This window comes from Haliotis cracherodii, unplaced genomic scaffold (genome assembly GCF_022045235.1).
Source record: "Haliotis cracherodii isolate W230 unplaced genomic scaffold, xgHalCrac1.p SCAF_21, whole genome shotgun sequence".
Classification (NCBI taxonomy): Eukaryota; Metazoa; Mollusca; class Gastropoda; order Lepetellida; family Haliotidae; genus Haliotis; species Haliotis cracherodii.
The window spans coordinates 7,928,449-7,949,888 of NW_027266277.1; the positions used below are offsets into that span (position 1 = coordinate 7,928,449).

The window sequence follows — 21,440 nt, forward strand, 5'->3', positions numbered from 1 at the left end:
AATAAACTCACAGCATTCTTTACTGCCTATGGAATACTGAAAGGGACATTCTGAAGATCTCGACCCTTGGAATCTCATTCTTGCAATGTCGCATTATCGTGGGTTTTTTATACAAAGTACTTTTTCTTAAAAGTCGATATGCGACCTTTGGACTTGTCGAATCAGGCAATAAAGGCACGAAATCGCAACATTACATTGCTTTGCTTTTTTCTTGAATGCAAGGCGCATGCGTTCTTTGTTAGTACCATTTGATTTGTAATGTAAAGAAGGGTGAAATGGCAACCTGTATACCTGTGCACGATAACATGAATGGTGGGATTTGTTTTTTGTTTTGTTTTAACGCCGCACCTAACAATATTCCAGCTATATGACGGTGATCTGTAAATTATTGAGTCTCCACCAGACAATGCAGTGATTATGAGCATCCATCCATGCAATTGGGATACGATGACATCCATCAACCAAGTCAACGAATCTGACTACCAGATCCCAGAAGTCGCATCTTACAAGGATAGCCGTCTTTTACGGCAAACTGTGATTGCTGAAGACCTAATCAAACCCGGATCTTCACAGGTATGAATGGTGGCAACCTGTATATCTATGCATGATAACCTGGCCGGTGGGATGACAGAATATATATTTGTGCATAACAAAACGTACGATGGGACAGCAACCTACATATCTCTGCATGATAAAATGAATGGCGGTATAGTAACTTGTATATCTCTTCATGATAACATGAATGGTGGGACGGCAGTGCGTGTATGTGTGCATGATAACATGAATGGTGGAACGGCAGTAAGTGCATCTGTCCATGATAACATGAATGGTGGGACGGCAGTGCGTGTATGTGTGCATGATAACATGAATGGTGGAACGGCAGTAAGTGCATCTGTGCATGATAACATGAATGGTGGGACGGCAGTGCGTGTATGTGTGCATGATAACATGAATGGTGGAACGGCAATGGGTGCATCAGTGCATGATAACATGAATGGTGCGATGGCAGTGTGTGTATTTGTGCATGATAACATGAATGGTGGAACGGCAATGGGTGCATCTGTGCATGATAACATGAATGGTGGGATGGCAATGGGTGCATCTGTGCATGATAACATGAATGGTGGGATGGCAGTGTGTGTATTTGTGCATGATAACATGAATGGTGGAACGGCAATGGGTGCATCTGTGCATAATAACGAATGGTGGGATGGCAGTGCGTGTATCTGTGCATGATAACATGAATGGTGGGATGGCAGTTTGTGTATCTGCGCATAATAACATGAATTGTGGGAAGGCAGTGTGTGTATCTGTGCATGATAACATGAATGGTGCAATGGCAGTGTGTGTATTTGTGCATGATAACATGAATGGTGGAACGGCAATGGGTGCATCTGTCCATGATAACATAAATGATGGAACGGCAGTGCATGTATGTGCTCATAATAACATGAGTGATGGGATGGCAGTGTGTGTATCTGTGCATGATAACATGAATGGTGGGATGGCAGTGTGTGCATCTGTGCATGATAACATGAATGATGGGATGGCAGTGTGTGTATTTGTGCATGATAACATGAATGATGGAACGGCAGTGCATGTATGTGCTCATAATAACATGAGTGATGGGATGGCAGTGTGTGTATCTGTGCAAGATAACATGAATGGTGGGATGGCAATGTGTGTATCTGTGCATAATAACATGAATGGTGGGATGGCAGTGTGTGTATCTGTGCAAGATAACATGAATGGTGGGATGGCAGTGTGTGTATCTGTGCATGATAACATGAATGGTGGGATGGCAGTGTGTGTATCTGTGCAAGATAACATGAATGGTGGGATGGCAGTGTGTGTATCTGCGCAAGATAACATGAATGGTGGGACGGCAGTGTGTGTATCTGTGCATGATAACATGAATGATGGGACGGCAGTGTGTGTATCTGTGCATGATAACATGAATGGTGGGATGGCAGTGTGTGTATCTGTGCATAATAACATGAATGGTGGGATGGCAGTGTGTGTATCTGTGCTAGATAACATGAATGATGGGACGGCAGTGTGTGTATCTGTGCAAGATAACATGAATGATGGGACGGCAGTGTGTGTATCTGTGCATGATAACATGAATGGTGGGATGGCAGTGTGTGTATCTGTGCAAGATAACATGAATGGTGGGATGGCAGTGTGTGTATCTGTGCAAGATAACATGAATGGTGGGATGGCAGTGTGTGTATCTGTGCATGATAACATGAATGGTGGGATGGCAGTTTGTGTATATGTGCAAGATAACATGAATGGTGGGATGGCAGTGTGTGTATCTGTGCAAGATAACATGAATGGTGGGATGGCAGTGTGTGTATCTGTGCAAGATAACATGAATGGTGGGACGGCAGTGTGTGTATCTGTGCATGATAACATGAATGGTGGGATGGCAGTGTGTGTATCTTTGCAAGATAACATGAATAGTGATATGGCAGTGTGTGTATCAGTGCATAATAACATGAATGGTGGGATTGCAGTGTGTGTATCTGTGCAAGTTAACATGAATGGTGGGATGGCAGTGTGTGTATCTGTGCAAGATAACATGAATGGTGGGATGGCAGTGTGTGTATCTGTGCATGATAACATGAATGGTGGGATGGCAGTGTGTGTATCTGTGCAAGATAACATGAATGGTGGGATGGCAGTGTGTGTATCTGTGCAAGATAACATGAATGGTGGGATGGCAGTGTGTGTATCTGTGCATAATTACATGAATGGTGGGATGGCAGTGTGTGTATCTGTGCAAGATAACATGAAAGTGGTGGGATGGCAGTGTGTGTATCTGTGCATGATAACATGAATGGTGGGATGGCAGTGTGTGTATCTGTGCAAGATAACATGAATGGTGGGATTGCAGTGTGTGTATCTGTGCAAGATAACATGAATGGTGGGATGGCAGTGTGTGTATCTGTGCATAATCACATGAATGGTGGGATGGCAGTGTGTGTATCTGTGCATAATAACATGAATGGTGGGATGGCAGTTTGTGTATCTGTGCATGATAACATGAATGGTGGGATGGCAGTGTGTGTATCTGTGCAAGATAACATGAATGGTGGGATGGCAGTTTGTGTATCTGTGCATAATAACATGAATGGTGGGATGGCAGTGTGTGTATCTGTGCATAATAACATGAATGATGGGACGGCAGTGTGTGTATCTGTGCAAGATAACATGAATGGTGGGATGGCAGTGTGTGTATCTGTGCATGATAACATGAATGGTGGGATGGCAGTGTGTGTATCTGTGCAAGATAACATGAATGGTGGGATGGCAGTGTGTGTATCTGTGCATAATAACATGAATGGTGGGATGGCAGTGTGTGTATCTGTGCAAGATAACATGAATGGTGGGATGGCAGTGTGTGTATCTGTGCAAGATAACATGAATAGTGATATGGCTGTGTCTGTATCTGTGCATGATAACATGAATGATGGGTTGGCAGTGCATGGATCTGTGCAAGATAACACGAATGGTGGGACGGCAGTGTGTGTATCTTTGCAAGATAACATGAATGGTGATATGGCAGTGTGTGTATCTGTGCATGATAACATGAATGATGGGATGGCAGTGCATGGATCTGTGCAAGATAACATGAGTGGTGGGATGGCAGTGTGTGTATATGTGCATGATAACATGAATGGTGGGATGGCAGTGTGTGTATCTGTGCAAGATAACATGAATGGTGATATGGCAGTGTGTGTATCTGTGCATGATAACATGAATGATGGGTTGGCAGTGCATGGATCTGTGCAAGAAAACACGAATGGTGGGACGGCAGTGTGTGTATCTTTGCAAGATAACATGAATGGTGATATGGCAGTGTGTGTATCTGTGCATGATAACATGAATGATGGGTTGGCAGTGCATGGATCTGTGCATGATAACATGAATGGTGGGATGGCAGTGTGTGTATCTGTGCAAGATAACACGAATGGTGGGATGGCAGTGTGTGTATCTGTGCATGATAACATGAATGATGGGACGGCAGTGTGTGTATCTGTGCATGATAACATGAGTGGTGGGATGGCAGTGTGTGTATCTGTGCATGCTAACATGAATGGTGGGATGGCAGTGTGTGTATCTGTGCATGATAACATGAATGGTGGGATGGCAGTGTGTGTATCTGTGCATAATAACATGAATGGTGTGATGGCAGTGTGTGTATCTGTGCATGATAACATGAGTGGTGGGATGGCAGTGTGTGTATCTGTGCATGATAACATGAATGGTGGGATGGCAGTGTGTGTATCTGTGCATGATAACATGAGTGGTGGGATGGCAGTGTGTGTATCTGTGCATGATAACATGAATGGTAAGATGGCAACCTTTTTATCTGTGTGTGATAACATGAATGATTGGATAGCACCCTGTATATATGTACGTGATAAAATGAACGCAAGAATGGCAATTTCACGAAAATAAGAGTGAATTATTTCTTCCATGTTTTTTGTTAGCTAGATACACCAAACGACGGCAATATGTGTTGGTACAAGATCGCTACATGTAAGGACACGCGCCAACAGCTTGCCGAAATGTGTAAATGTTATTCTGGAATACCACCAGGCTGTGTGGAAGTGGTGAGAGGTTTGCTTGTGTATATGCCATTCTGAAACATCACCAGGCTGTTTGGAAGTGGTGAGAGGTTTGCTTGTGTATATGTCATTCTGAAACACCACCGGGCTGTGTGGAAGTGGTGAGAGGTTTGCTTGTCTATATGTCATTCTGAAACACCACCAGGCTGTGTGGAAGTGGTGAGAGGTTTGCTTGTGTATATGTCATTCTGAAACATCACCAGGCTGTGTGGAAGTGGTGAGAGGTTTGCTTATGTATATGTCATTCTGAAACATCACCAGGCTGTGTGGAAGTGGTGAGAGGATTGCTTGTGTATGTGTCATTCTGAAACAACACCTTGATGTGTGGAAGTGGTGAGAGGTTTGCTTGTGTATATGTCATTCTGAAAAACCACCAAGTGGTGAGAGGTTTGCTTATGTATATGTCATTCTGAAACACCCCCATAAGTGTGGAAGTGGTGAGAGGTTTGATTGTCTATATGTCATTCTGAAACAACACCTTGATGTGTGGAAGTGCTGAGAGGTTTGCTTGTGTATATGTTATTCTGAAACATCACCAGGCTGTGTGGAAGTGGTGAGAGGTTTGCTTGTGTATATGTCATTCTGAAACAACACCTTGATGTGTGGAAGTGGTGAGAGGTTTGCTTGTGTATAAGTCATTCTGAAACATCACCATGCTGTGTGGAAGTGGTGAGAGGTTTGCTTGTGTATATGTCATTCTGTAACACCACAAGGCTGTGTGGAAGTGGTACGAGGTTTGCTTGTGTATATGTCATTCTGTAACAACACCAGGCTGTGTGGAAGTGGTGAGAGGTTTGCGTGTGTATATGTCATTCTGAAACAACAACTTGATGTGTGGAAGTGGTGAGAGGTTTTCTTGTGTATATGTCATTCTGAAACATCACCAGGCTGTGTGGAATTGGTGAGAGGTTTGCTTGTGTATATGTCATTCTGTAACACCACCAGGCTGTGTGGAAGTGGTGAGAGGTTTCCTTGTGTATATGTCATTCTGAAACATCACCAGGCTGTGTGGAAGTGGTGAGAGGTTTGCTTGTGTATATGTCATTCTGAAACAACAACTTAATGTGTGGAAGTGGTGAGAGGTTTGCTTGTGTATATGTCATTCTGAAACAATACCAGGATGTGTGGAAGTGGTGAGAGGTTTGCTTGTGTATATGTTATTCTGAAACATCAGCAGGCTGTGTGGAAGTGGTGAGAGGTTTGCTTGTGTATATGTCATTCTGAAACAACACCTTGATGTGTGGAAGTGGTGAGAGGCTTGCTTGTGTATATGTCATTCTGAAACATCACCAGGCTGTGTGGAAGTGGTGAGAGGTTTGCTTGTGTATATGTCATTCTGTAACACCACCAGGCTGTGTGGAAGTGGTACGAGGTTTGCTTGTGTATATGTCATTCTGAAACATCAGCAGGCTGTGTGGAAGTGGTGAGAGGTTTGCTTGTGTATATGTCATTCCGAAACAACAACTTGATGTGTGGAAGTGGTGAGAGGTTTGCTTGTGTATATGTCATTCTGAAACAACAACTTGATGTGTGGAAGTGGTGAGAGGTTTGCTTGTGTATATGTTATTCTGAAACATCACCAGGCTGTGTGGAAGTGGTGAGAGGTTTGCTTGTGTATATATCTTTCTGAAACAACACCTTGATGTGTGGAAGTGGTGAGAGGTTTGCTTGTGTATATGTCATTCTGAAACACCACCAGGCTGTGTGGAAGTGGTGAGAGGTTTGCTTGTGTATATGTCATTCTGTAACACCACCAGGCTGTAGGGAAGAGGTACGAGGTTTGCTTGTGTATATGTCATTTTGAAACATCACCAGGCTGTGTGGAAGTGGTGAGAGGTTTGCGTGTGTATATGTTATTCTGAAACAACAACTTGATGTGTGGAAGTAATGAGAGGTTTGCTTGTGTATATGTCATTCTGAAACACCACCAGGCTGTGTGGAAGTGGTGAGGGGTTTGCTTGTGTATATGTCATTCTGAAACATCACCAGACTGTGTGGAAGTAGTGAGAGGTTTGCTTGTGTATATGTCATTCTGAAACAAAACCTTGATGTGTGGAATTGGTGAGAGGTTTGCGTGTGTATATGTCATTCTGAAACACCACAAGGTTGTGTGGAAGTGGTGAGAGGTTTGCTTGTGTATATGTCATTCTGAAACATCACCAGGCTGTGTTGAAGTGGTGAGAGGTATGCTTAAGTATATGTCATTCTGAAACACCACCAGGCTGTGTGGAGGTGGTACGAGGTTTGCTTGTGTATATGTCATTCTGAAACATCACCAGGCTGTGTAGAAGTGGTGAGAGGTTTCCTTGTGTATATGTCATTCTGAAACATCACCAGGCTGTGTGGAATTGGTGAGAGGTTTGCTTGTGTATATGTCATTCTGTAACAGCACCAGGCTGTGTGGAAGTGGTGAGAGGTTTGCTTGTGTATATGTCACTCTGAAACATCACCTTGATGTATGGAAGTGGTGAGAGGTTTGCTTGTGTATATGTCATTCTGAAACAACACCTTGATGTGTGGAAGTGGTGAGAGGTTTGCGTGTGTATATGTCATTCTGAATCATCAGCAGGCTGTGTGGAATTGGTGAGAGGTTTGCTTGTGTATATGTCATTCTGTAACACCACCAGGCTGTGTGGAAGTGGTACGAGGTTTGCTTGTGTATATGTCATTCTGAAAAATGACCATGCTGTGTGGAAGTGGTGAGAGGTTTGGGTGTGTATATGTCATTCTGAAACAACAACTTGATGTGTGGAAGTAGTGAGATGTTTTCTGGTGTATATGTCATTCCGAAACATCACCAGGCTGTGTGGAAGTGGTGAGAGGTTTGCTTGTGTATATGTCATTCTGTAACACCACCAGGCTGTGTGGAAGTGGTACGAGGTTTGCTTGTGTATATGTCATTCTGAAACATCACCAGGCTGTGTTGAAGTGGTGAGAGGTATGCTTAAGTATATGTCATTCTGAAACACCACCAGGCTGTGTGGAAGTGGTACGAGGTTTGCTTGTGTATATGTCATTCTGAAACATCACCAGGCTGTGTGGAATTGGTGAGAGGTTTGCTTGTGTATATATCATTCTGTAACAGCACCAGGCTGTGTGGAAGTGGTGAGAGGTTTGCTTGTGTATATGTTATTCTGAAACAAAACCTTGACGTGTGGAAGTGGTGATAGGTTTGCTTGTGTATATGTCATTCTGAAACAAAACCTTGATGTGTGGAAGTGGTGACAGGTTTGCTTGTGTATATGTCATTCTGAAACACCACCAGGACGTGTGGAAGTGGTGAGAGGTTTGCGTATGTATATGTCATTCTGAAACACCACCAGGCTGTGTGGAAGTCGTGGGAGGTTTGCTTGTGTATATGTTATTCTGAACTATCACCAGGCTGTGTGGAAGTGGTGAGAGGTTTGCTTGTGTATATGTCATTCTGAAACAACACCTTGATGTGTGGAAGTGGTGAGAGGTTTGCTTGTGTATATGTCATTCTGAAACACCACCTTGATGTGTGGAAGTGGTGAGAGGCTTGCTTGTGTATATGTCATTCTGAAACATCACCAGGCAGTGTGGAAGTGGTGAGAGGTTTGCTTGTGTATATGTCATTCTGAAACACCACCCGGCTGTGTGGAAGTGGTGAGGGGTTTGCTTGTGTATATGTCATTCTGAAACACCACCAGGCTGTGTTGAAGTGGTGAGGGGTTTGCTTGTGTATATGTCATTCTGAAACATCACCAGGATGTGTGGAAGTGGTGAGAGGTTTGCGTATGTATATGTCATTCTGAAACACCACCAGGCTGTGTGGAAGTGGTGAGAGGTTTGCTTGTGTATATGTCATTCTGAAACACCACCAGGCTGTGTTGAAGTGGTGAGGGGTTTGCTTGTGTATATGTCATTCTGAAACATCACCAGGATGTGTGGAAGTGGTGAGAGGTTTGCGTATGTATATGTCATTCTGAAACACCACCAAGCTGTGTGGAAGTGGTGAGAGGTTTGCTTGTGTATATGTCATTCTGAAACACCACCAGGCTGTGTGGAAGTGGTGAGGGGTTTGCTTGTATATATGTCATTCTGAAACACCACCAGGATGTGTGGAAGTGGTGAGACGTTTGCTTGTGTATATGTCATTCTGAAACATCACCAGGCTGTGTGGAAGTGGTGAGAGGTTTGCTTGTGTATATGTCATTCTGAAACACCACCAGGATGTGTGGAAGTGGTGAGACGTTTGCTTGTGTATATGTCATTCTGAAACATCACCAGGATGTGTGGAAGTGGTGAGACGTTTGCTTGTGTATATGTCATTCTGAAACATCACCAGGCTGTGTGGAAGTGGTGAGAGGTTTGCTTGTGTATATGTCATTCTGAAACACCACCAGGCTGTGTTGAAGTGGTGAGGGGTTTGCTTGTGTATATGTCATTCTGAAACATCACCAGGCTGTGTGGAAGTGGTGAGAGGTTTGCGTGTTTATATGTCATTCTGGAACAACACCTTGATGTGTGGAAGTTTTGAGAGGTTTGCTTGTGTATATGTCATTCTGAAACAACACCTTGATGTGTGGAAGTGGTGAGAGGTTTGCGTGTGTATATGTCATTCTGAAACACCACCAGGCTGTGTGGAAGTGGTGAGAGGTTTGCTTGTGTATATGTCAATCTGAAACATCACCAGGCTGTGTGGAAGTGGTGAGAGGTTTGCTTGTGTATATGTCAATCTGTAACACCACCAGGCTGTGTGGAAGTGGTGAGAGGTTTGCTTGTGTATATGTCATTCTGAAAAAACACCAGGCTGTGTGGAAGTGGTGACAGGTTTGCTTGTGTATATGTCATTATGAAACAACACCTTGATGTGTGGAAGTGGTGAGACGTTTGCTTGTGTATATGTCATTCTGAAACATCACCAGGCTGTGTGGAAGTGGTGAGAGGTTTGCTTGTGTATATGTCATTCTGAAACACCACCAGGCTGTGTTGAAGTGGTGAGGGGTTTGCTTGTGTATATGTCATTCTGAAACATCACCAGGCTGTGTGGAAGTGGTGAGAGGTTTGCGTGTTTATATGTCATTCTGGAACAACACCTTGATGTGTGGAAGTTTTGAGAGGTTTGCTTGTGTATATGTCATTCTGAAACAACACCTTGATGTGTGGAAGTGGTGAGAGGTTTGCGTGTGTATATGTCATTCTGAAACACCACCAGGCTGTGTGAAAGTGGTGAGAGGTTTGCTTGTGTATATGTCAATCTGAAACATCACCAGGCTGTGTGGAAGTGGTGAGAGGTTTGCTTGTGTATATGTCAATCTGTAACACCACCAGGCTGTGTGGAAGTGGTGAGAGGTTTGCTTGTGTATATGTCATTCTGTAACAGCACCAGGCTGTGTGGAAGTGGTGAGAGGTTTGCTTGTGTATATGTCATTCTGAAACATCACCAGGCTGTGTGGAAGTGGTGAGAGGTTTCCTTCTGTATATGTCATTCTGAAACATCACCAGGCTGTGTGGAATTGGTGAGAGGTTTGCTTGTGTATATGTCATTCTGTAACAGCACCAGGCTGTGTGGAAGTGGTGAGAGGTTTGCTTGTGTATATGTCATTCTGAAACATCACCAGGCTGTGTGGAAGTGGTGAGAGGTTTGCATGTGTATATGTTATTCTGAAACAACAACTTGATGTGTGGAAGTAATGAGAGTTTTGCTTGTGTATATGTCATTCTGAAACACCACCAGGCTGTGTGGAAGTGGTGAGAGGTTTCCTTCTGTATATGTCATTCTGAAACATCACCAGGCTGTGTGGAATTGGTGAGAGGTTTGCTTGTGTATATGTCATTCTGTAACAGCACCAGGCTGTGTGGAAGTGGTGAGAGGTTTGCTTGTGTATATGTCATTCTGAAACATCAGCAGGCTGTGTGGAAGTGGTGAGAGGTTTCCTTGTGTATATGTCATTCTGAAACATCACCAGGCTGTGTGGAATTGGTGAGAGGTTTGCTTGTGTATATGTCATTCTGTAACAGCACCAGGCTGTGTGGAAGTGGTGAGAGGTTTGCTTGTGTATATGTCACTCTGAAACATCACCTTGATGTGTGGAAGTGGTGAGAGGTTTGCTTGTGTATATGTCATTCTGAATCATCAGCAGGCTGTGTGGAATTGGTGAGAGGTTTGCTTGTGTATATGTCATTCTGTAACACCACCAGGCTGTGTGGAAGTGGTACGAGGTTTGCTTGTGTATATGTCATTCTGAAAAATGACCATGCTGTGTGGAAGTGGTGAGAGGTTTGGGTGTGTAGATGTCATTCTAAAACAACAACTTGATGTGTGGAAGTAGTGAGATGTTTTCTGGTGTATATGTCATTCTGAAACATCACCAGGCTGTGTGGAAGTGGTGAGGGGTTTGCTTGTGTATATGTCATTCTGTAACACCACCAGGCTGTGTGGAAGTGGTACGAGGTTTGCTTGTGTATATGTCATTCTGAAACATCAGCAGGCTGTGTGGAAGTGGTGAGAGGTTTGCGTGTGTATATGGCATTCTGAAACAACAACTTGATGTGTGGAAGTAATGAGAGGTTTGCTTGTGTATATGTCATTCTGAAACATCACCAGGCTGTGTGGAAGTGGTGAGGGGTTTGCTTGTGTATATGTCATTCTGAAACATCACCAGACTGTGTGGAAGTAGTGAGAGGTTTGCTTGTGTATATGTCATTCTGAAACATCACCAGGCTGTGTGGAATTGGTGAGAGGTTTGCGTGTGTATATGTCATTCTGAAACACCACCAGGTTGTGTGGAAGTGGTGAGAGGTTTGCTTGTCTATATGTCATTCTGAAACATCACCAGGCTGTGTTGAAGTCGTGATAGGTATGCTTAAGTATATGTCATTCTGAAACACCACCAGGCTGTGTGGAAGTGGTACGAGGTTTGCTTGTGTATATGTCATTCTGAAACATCACCAGGCTGTGTGGAAGTGGTGAGAGGTTTCCTTGTGTATATGTCATTCTGAAACATCACCAGGCTGTGTGGAATTGGTGAGAGGTTTGCTTGTGTATATATCATTTTGTAACAGTACCAGGCTGTGTGGAAGTGGTGAGAGGTTTGCTTGTGTATATGTCACTCTGAAACATCACCTTGATGTGTGGAAGTGGTGAGAGGTTTGCTTGTGTATATGTCATTCTGAAACAAAACCTTGATGTGTGGAAGTGGTGACAGGTTTGCTTGTGTATATGTCATTCAGAAACAATACCTTGATGTGTGGAAGTGGTGAGAGGTTTGCTTGTGTATATGTCATTCTGAAACACCACCTTGATGTGTGGAAGTGGTGAGAGGCTTGCTTGTGTATATGTCATTCTGAAACATCACCAGGCTGTGTGGAAGTGGTGAGAGGTTTGCTTGTGTATATGTCATTCTGTAACACCACCAGGCTGTGTGGAAGTGGTGAGAGGTTTGCTTGTGTATATGTCATTCTGAAACATCAGCAGGCTGTGTGGAAGTGGTGAGAGGTTTGCTTGTGTATATGTCATTCTGAAACAACAACTTGATGTGTGGAAGTGGTGAGAGGTTTGCTTGTGTATATGTCATTCTGAAACAAAACCTTGATGTGTGGAAGTGGTGAGAGGTTTGTTTGTGTATATGTTATTCTGAAACATCAGCAGGCTGTGTGGAAGTGGTGAGAGGTTTGCTTGTGTATATGTCATTCTGAAACACCGCCAGGCTGTGTTGAAGTGGTGAGGGGTTTGCTTGTGTATATGTCATTCTGAAACATCACCAGGATGTGTGGAAGTGGTGAGAGGTTTGCGTATGTATATGTCATTCTGAAACACCACCAGGCTGTGTGGAAGTGGTGAGAGGTTTGCTTGTGTATATGTCATTCTGTAACACCACCAGGCTGTGTGGAAGTGGTGAGGGGTTTGCTTGTATATATGTCATTCTGAAACATCACCAGGCTGTGTTGAAGTGGTAAGAGGTTTTCTTGTGCATATGTCATTCCGAAACAACACCAGGAAGTGTGGAAGTGGTGAGAGGTTTGCTTGTGTATATGTCATTCTGAAACACCACCAGGCTGTGTGGAAGTGGTGAGACGTTTGCTTGTGTATATGTCATTCTGAAACATCACCAGGCTGTGTGGAAGTGGTGAGAGGTTTGCTTGTGTATATGTCATTCTGAAACACCACCAGGCTGTGTTGAAGTGGTGAGGGGTTTGCTTGTGTATATGTCATTCTGAAACATCACCAGGCTGTGTGGAAGTGGTGAGAGGTTTGCTTGTGTATATGTCATTCTGAAACACCACCAGGCTGTGTGGAAGTGGTGAGGGGTTTGCTTGTGTATATGTCATTCTGAAACATCACCAGGATGTGTGGAAGTGGTGAGAGGTTTGCGTATGTATATGTCATTCTGAAACACCACCAGGCTGTGTGGAAGTGGTACGAGGTTTGCTTGTGTATATGTCATTCTGAAACATCAGCAGGCTGTGTGGAATTGGTGAGAGGTTTGGGTGTGTATATGTCATTGTGAAACAACAACTTGATGTGTGGAAGTAATGAGAGGTTTGCTTGTGTATATGTCATTCTGAAACACCACCAGGCTGTGTGGAAGTGGTGAGAGGTTTGCTTGTGTATATGTCATTCTGAAACATCACCAGGCTGTGTGGAAGTGGTGAGAGGTTTGCTTGTGTATATGTCATTCTGAAACAAAACCTTGATGTGTGGAATTGGTGAGAGGTTTGCGTGTGTATATGTCATTCTGAAACACCACCAGGTTGTGTGGAAGTGGTGAGAGATTTGCTTGTGTATATGTCATTCTGAAACATCACCAGGCTGTGTTGAAGTGGTGAGAGGTATGCTTAAGTATATGTCATTCTGAAACACCACCAGGCTGTGTGGAAGTGGTACGAGGTTTGCTTGTGTATATGTCATTCTGAAACATCACCAGGCTGTGTGGAAGTGGTGAGAGGTTTCCTTCTGTATATGTCATTCTGAAACATCACCAGGCTGTGTGGAATTGGTGAGAGGTTTGCTTGTGTATATGTCATTCTATAACAGCACCAGGCTGTGTGGAAGTGGTGAGAGGTTTGCTTGTGTATATGTCACTCTGAAACATCACCAGGATGTGTGGAAGTTGTGAGAGGTTTGCTTGTGTATATGTCATTCTGAAACATCACCTTGATGTGTGGAAGTGGTGACAGGTTTGCTTGTGTATATGTCATTCTCAAACACCACCAGGATGTGTGGAAGTGGTGAGAGGTTTGCGTATGTATATGTCATTCTGAAACACCACCAGGCTGTGTGGAAGTCGTGAGAGGTTTGCTTGTGTATATGTTATTCTGAAACATCACCAGGCTGTGTGGAAGTGGTGAGAGGTTTGCTTGTGTATATGTCATTCTGAAACAACACCTTGATGTGTGGAAGTGGTGAGAGGTTTGCTTGTGTATATGTCATTCTGAAACACCACCTTGATGTGTGGAAGTGGTGAGAGGCTTGCTTGTGTATATGTCATTCTGTAACACCACCAGGCTGTGTGGAAGTGGTGAGAGGTTTGCTTGTGTATATGTTATTCTGAAACATCAGCAGGCTGTGTGGAAGTGGTGAGAGGTTTGCTTGTGTATATGTCATTCTGAAACAAGAACTTGATGTGTGGAAGTGGTGAGAGGTTTGCTTGTGTATATGTCATTCTGAAACAAAACCTTGATGTGTGGAAGTGGTGAGAGGTTTGCTTGTGTATATGTTATTCTGAAACATCACCAGGCTGTGTGGAAGTGGTGAGAGGTTTGCTTGTGTATATGTCATTCTGAAACACCGCCAGGCTGTGTTTAAGTGGTGAGGGGTTTGCTTGTGTATATGTCATTCTGAAACATCACCAGGATGTGTGGAAGTGGTGAGAGGTTTGCGTATGTATATGTCATTCTGAAACACCACCAGGCTGTGTGGAAGTGGTGAGAGGTTTGCTTGTGTATATGTCATTCTGAAACATCACCAGGCTGTTTGGAAGTGGTGAGAGGTTTGCTTGTGTATATGTCATTCTGTAACACCACCAGGCTGTGTGGAAGTGGTACGAGGTTTGCTTGTGTATATGTCATTCTGAAACATCAGCAGGCTGTGTGGAAGTGGTGAGAGGTTTGCTTGTGTATATGTCATTCTGAAACAACAACTTGATGTGAGGAAGTGGTGAGAGGTTTGCTTGTGTATATGTCATTCTGAAACAAAACCTTGATGTGTGGAAGTGGTGAGAGGTTTGATTGTGTATATGTTATTCTGAAACATCACCAGGCTGTGTGGAAGTGGTGAGAGGTTTGCTTGTGTATATGTCATTCTGTAACACCACCAGGCTGTGTGGAAGTGGTACGAGGTTTGCTTGTGTATATGTCATTCTGAAACATCAGCAGGCTGTGTGGAAGTGGTGAGAGGTTTGGTTGTGTATATGTCATTCTGAAACAACAACTTGATGTGTGGAAGTGGTGAGAGGTTTGCTTGTGTATATGTCATTCTGAAACAAAACCTTGATGTGTGGAAGTGGTGAGAGGTTTGCTTGTGTATATGTTATTCTGAAACATCACCAGGCTGTGTGGAAGTGGTGAGAGGTTTGCTTGTGTATATGTCATTCTGAAACACCGCAAGGCAGTGTTGAAGTGGTGAGGGGTTTGCTTGTGTATATGTCATTCTGAAACATCACCAGGATGTGTGGAAGTGGTGAGAGGTTTGCGTATGTATATGTCATTCTGAAACACCGCCAGGCTGTGTGGAAGTGGTGAGAGGTTTGCTTGTGTATATGTCATTCTGAAACACCACCAGGCTGTGTGGAAGTGGTGAGGGGTTTGCTTGTATATATGTCATTCTGAAACATCACCAGGCTGTGTGGAAGTGGTGAGAGGTTTTCTTGTGCATATGTCATTCTGAAACAACACCTTGAAGTGTGGAAGTGGTGAGAGGTTTGCTTGTGTATATGTCATTCTGAAACAACACAAGGCTGTGTGGAAGTGGTGAGAGGTTTGCGTATGTATATGTCATTCTGAAACAGCACCTTGATGTGTGGAAGTGGTACGAGGTTTGCGTATATATATCCCATTCTGAAACAACACCTTAATGTGTGGAAGTGGTGACAGGTTTGCTTGTGTATATGTCATTCTGAAACACCACCAGGATGTGTGGAAGTGGTGAGAGGTTTGCGTATGTATATGTCATTCTGAAACACCACCAGGCTGTGTGGAAGTGGTGAGAGGTTTGCTTGTGTATATGTCATTCTGAAACATCACCAGGCTGTGTGGAAGTGGTGAGAGGTTTGCTTGTGTATATGTCATTCTGAAACACCACCAGGCTGTGTGGAAGTGGTGAGGGGTTTGCTTGTGTATATGTCATTCTGAAACATCACCAGGCTGTGTGGAAGTGGTGAGAGGTTTGCTTGTGTATATGTCATTCTGGAACAACACCTTGATGTGTGGAAGTGGTGAGAAGTATGCTTAAGTATATGTCATTCTGAAACACCACCAGGCTGTGTGGAAGTGGTACGAGGTTTGCTTGTGTATATGTCATTCTGAAACATCACCAGGCTGTGTGGAAGTGGTGAGAGGTTTGCTTGTGTATATGTCATTCTGAAACAACACCTTGATGTGTGGAAGAGGTGAGAGGTTTGCTTGTGTATATGTCATTCTGAATCATCAGCAGGCTGTGTGGAATTGGTGAGAGGTATGCTTGTGTATATGTCATTCTGTAACACCACCAGGCTGTGTGGAAGTGGTACGAGGTTTGCTTGTGTATATGTCATTCTGAAAAATGACCATGCTGTGTGGAAGTGGTGAGAGGTTTGCGTGTGTATATGTCATTCTGAAACAACAACTTGATGTGTGGAAGTGGTGAGATGTTTTCTGGTGTATATGTCATTCTGAAACATCACCAGGCTGTGTGGAAGTGGTGAGAGGTTTGCTTGTTTATATGTTATTCTGAAACATCACCAGGCTGTGTGGAAGTGGTGAGAGGTTTACTTGTGTATATGTCATTCTGAAACACTGCCAGGCTGTGTTGAAGTGGTGAGGGGTTTGCTTGTGTATATGTCATTCTGAAACATCACCAGGATGTGTGGAAGTGGTGAGAGGTTTGCGTATGTATATGTCATTCTGAAACACCACCAGGCTGTGTGGAAGTGGTGAGAGGTTTGCTTGTGTATATGTCATTCTGAAACATCACCAGGCTGTGTGGAAGTGGTGAGAGGCTTGCTTGTGTATATGTCATTCTGTAACACCACCAGGCTGTGTGGAAGTGGTACGAGGTTTGCTTGTGTATATGTCATTCTGAAACATCAGCAGGCTGTGTGGAAGTGGTACGAGGTTTGCTTGTGTATATGTCATTCTGAAACATCAGCAGGCTGTGTGGAAGTGGTGAGAGGTTTGCTTGTGTATATGTCATTCTGAAACAACAACTTGATGTGTGCAAATGGTGAGAGGTTTGCTTGTGTATATGTCATTCTGAAACAAAACCTTGATGTGTGGAAGTGGTGAGAGGTTTGCTTGTGTATATGTTATTCTGAAACATCACCAGGCTGTGTGGAAGTGGTGACAGGTTTGCTTGTGTATATGTCATTCTGTAACACCACCAGGCTGTGTGGAAGTGGTACGAGGTTTGCTTGTGTATATGTCATTCTGAAACATCAGCAGGCTGTGTGGAAGTGGTGAGAGGTTTGCTTGTGTATATGTCATTCTGAAACAACAACTTGATGTGTGGAAGTGGTGAGAGGTTTGCTTGTGTATATGTCATTCTGAAACAAAACCTTGATGTGTGGAAGTGGTGAGAGGTTTGCTTGTGTATATGTTATTCTGAAACATCACCAGGCTGTGTGGAAGTGGTGAGAGGTTTGCTTGTGTATATGTCATTCTGAAACACCGCCAGCCTGTGTTGAAGTGGTGAGGGGTTTGCTTGTGTATATGTCATTCTGAAACATCACCAGGATGTGTGGAAGTGGTGAGAGGTTTGCGTATGTATATGTCATTCTGAAACACCACCAGGCTGTGTGGAAGTGGTGAGAGGTTTGCTTGTGTATATGTCATTCTGAAACACCACCAGGCTGTGTGGAAGTGGTGATGGGTTTGCTTGTATATATGTCATTCTGAAACACCACCAGGCTGTGTGGAAGTGGTGAGAGGTTTTCTTGTGCATATGTCATTCTGAAACAACACCTTGATGTGTGGAAGTGGTGAGAGGTTTGCTTGTGTATATGTCATTCTGAAACAACACCAGGCTGTGTGGAAGTGGTGAGAGGTTTGCGTATGTATATGTCATTCTGAAACAGCACCTTGATGTGTGGAAGTGGTACGAGGTTTGCGTATATATATCCCATTCTGAAACAAAACCTTGATGTGTGGAAGTGGTGACAGGTTTGCTTGTGTATATGTCATTCTGAAACACAACCAGGATGTGTGGAAGTGGTGAGAGGTTTGCGTATGTATATGTCATTCTGAAACACCACCAGGCTGTGTGGAAGTGGTGAGAGGTTTGCTTGTGTATATGTCATTCTGAAACATCACCAGGCTGTGTGGAAGTGGTGAGAGGTTTGCTTGTGTATATGTCATTCTGAAACACCACCAGGCTGTGTGGAAGTGGTGAGAGGTTTGCTTGTGTATATGTCATTCTGAAACATCACCAGGCTGTGTGGAAGTGGTGAGAAGTATGCTTAAGTATATGTCATTCTGAAACACCAACAGGCTGTGTGGAAGTGGTACGAGGTTTGCTTGTGTATATGTCATTCTGAAACATCACCAGGCTGTGTGGAAGTGGTGAGAGGTTTGCTTGTGTATATGTCATTCTGAAACAACACCTTGATGTGTGGAAGTGGTGAGAGGTTTGCTTGTGTATATGTCATTCTGAATCATCAGCAGGCTCTGTGGAATTGGTGAGAGGTTTGCTTGTGTATATGTCATTCTGTAACACCACCAGGCTGTGTGGAAGTGGTACGAGGTTTGCTTGTGTATATGTCATTCTGAAAAATGACCATGCTGTGTGGAAGTGGTGAGAGGTTTGCGTGTGTATATGTCATTCTGAAACAACAACTTGATGTGTGGAAGTGGTAAGATGTTTTCTGGTGTATATGTCATTCTGAAACATCACCAGGCTGTGTGGAAGTGGTGAGAGGTTTGCTTGTGTATATGTCATTCTGTAACACCACCAGGCTGTGTGGAAGTGGTACGAGGTTTGCTTGTGTATATGTCATTGTGAAACATCAGCAGGCTGTGTGGAAGTGGTGAGAGGTTTTCGTGTGTATATGTCATTCTGAAACAACAACTTGATGTGTGGAAGTAATGAGAGGTTTGCTTGTGTATATGTCATTCTGAAACACCACCAGGCTGTGTGGAAGTGGTGAGGGGTTTGCTTGTGTATATGTCATTCTGAAACATCACCAGGCTGTGTGGAAGTAGTGAGAGGTTTGCGTGTGTATATGTCATTCTGAAACAACACCTTGATGTGTGGAAGTTGTGAGAGGTTTGCGTGTGTATATGTCATTCTGAAAAAACACTTTGATGTGTGGAAGTGGTGAGAGGTTTGCTTGTGTATATGTCATTCTGAAACAACAACTTAATGTGTGGAAGTGGTGAGATGTTTGCTTGTGTATATGTCATTCTGAAACATCACGAGGCTGTGTGAAATTGATGAGAGGTTTGCTTGTGTATATGTCATTCTGTAACACCACCAGGCTGTGTGGAAGTGGTACGAGGTTTGCTTGTGTATATGTCATTCTGAAAAATGACCATGCTGTGTGGAAGTGGTGAGAGGTTTGCTTGTGTATATGTAATTCTGAAACAACAACTTGATGTGTCGAAGTGGTGAGATGTTTTCTTGTGTATATGTCATTCTGAAACATCACCAGGCTGTGTGGAAGTGGTGAGAGGTTTGCTTGTGTATATGTCATTCTGTAACACCACCAGGGTGTGTGGAAGTGGTACGAGGCTTGCTTGTGTATATGTCATTCTGAAACATCAGCATGTTGTGTGGAAGTGGTGAGAGGTTTGCGTGTGTATATGTCATTCTGAAACAACAACTTGATGTGTGGAAGTGGTGAGAGGTTTGCTTGTGTATATGTCATTCTGAAACATCAGCAGGCTGTGTGGAAGTGGTGAAGGGTTTGCTTGTGTGTATGTCATTCTGAAACATCACCAGGCTGTGTGGAAGTAGTGAGAGGTTTGCGTGTGTATATGTCATTCTGAAACAACACCTTGATGTGTGGAAGTTGTGAGAGGTTTGCGTGTGTATATGTCATTCTGAAAAAACACCTTGATGTGTGGAAGTGGTGAGATGTTTGCTTGTGTATATGTCATTCTGAAACACCACCAGACTGTGTGGAAGTGGTGAGAGGTTTGCTTGTGTATATGCCATTCTGTAACACCACCAGGCTGTGTGGAAGTGGTACGAGGTTTGCTTGTGTATATGTCATTCTGAAACATCAGCAGGCTGTGTGGAATTGGTGAGAGGTTTGCTTGTGTATATGTCATTCTGAAACAACAACTTGATGTGTGGAAGTAATGAGAGGTTTGCTTGTGTATATGTCATTCTGAAACACCACCAGGCTGTGTGGAAGTGGTGAGGGGTTTGCTTGTGTATATGTCATTCTGAAACATCAGCAGGCTGTGTGGAAGTAGTGAGAGGTTTGCTTGTGTATATGTCATTCTGAAACAAAACCTTGATGTGTGGAATTGGTGAGAGGTTTGCTTGTGTATATGTCATTCTGAAACACCACCAGGTTGTGTGGAAGTGGTGAGAGGTTTGCGTGTGTATATGTCATTCTGAAACATCACCAGGCTGTGTTGAAGTGGTTAGAGGTATGCTTAAGTATATGTCATTCTGAAACACCACCAGGCTGTGTGGAAGTGGTGAGAAGTTTGCTTGTGTATATGTCATTCTGAAACATCACCAGGCTGTGTGGAAGTGGTGAGAGGTTTGCTTGTGTATATGTCATTCTGAAACATCACCAGGCTGTGTGGAATTGGTGAGAGGTTTGCTTGTGTATATGTCATTCTATAACAGCACCAGGCTGTGTGGAAGTGGTGAGAGGTTTGCTTGTGTTTATGTCACTCTGAAACATCACCTTGATGTGTGGAAGTTGTGAGAGGTTTGCTTGTGTATATGTCATTCTAAAACAAAACCTTGATGTGTGGAAGTGGTGACAGGTTTGCTTGTGTATATGTCATTCTCAAACACCACCAGGATGTGTGGAAGTGGTGAGAGGTTTGCTTGTGTATATGTCATTCTGAAACAACACCTTGATGTGTGGAAGTGGTGAGAGGTTTGCTTGTGTATATGTCATTCTGAAACACCACCTTGATGTGTGGAAGTGGTGAGAGGCTTGCTTGTGTATATGTCATTCTGAAACATCACCAGGCTGTGTGGAAGTGGTGAGAGGTTTGCGTGTGTATATGTCATTCTGTAACACCACCAGGCTGTGTGGAAGTGGTACGAGGTTTGCTTGTGTATATGTCATTCTGAAACATCAGCAGGCTGTGTGGAAGTGGTGAGAGGTTTGCTTGTGTATATGTCATTCTGAAACAACAACTTGATGTGTGGAAGTGGTGAGAGGTTTGCTTGTGTATATGTCATTCTGAAACAAAACCTTGATGTGTGGAAGTGGTGAGAGGTTTGCTTGTGTATATGTCATTCTGAAACATCACCAGGCTGTGTGGAAGTGGTGAGAGGTTTGCTTGTGTATATGTCATTCTGAAACACCGCCAGGCTGTGTTGAAGTGGTGAGGGGTTTGCTTGTGTATATGTCATTCTGAAACATCACCAGGATGTGTGGAAGTGGTGACAGGTTTGCTTGTGTATATGTCATTCTGTAACACCACCAGGCTGTGTGGAAGTGGTACGAGGTT

General features: G+C 43.6%; 1 protein-coding gene across 1 annotated transcript in view; it reads left to right on the forward strand.

Annotated features, from left to right (window-relative positions):
* The first annotated feature begins 3,048 nt into the window (after positions 1-3,048).
* The window catches only part of LOC139471055 (uncharacterized), an 86,054-nt gene continuing 67,662 nt past the window's right edge, over positions 3,049-21,440 (forward strand). Inside the window, exon 1 of the mRNA XM_071253352.1 lies at positions 3,049-4,063. Within this exon, the coding sequence (XP_071109453.1) occupies positions 3,049-4,063 (1,015 nt within the window). The remainder of the gene's footprint in view (positions 4,064-21,440) is intronic.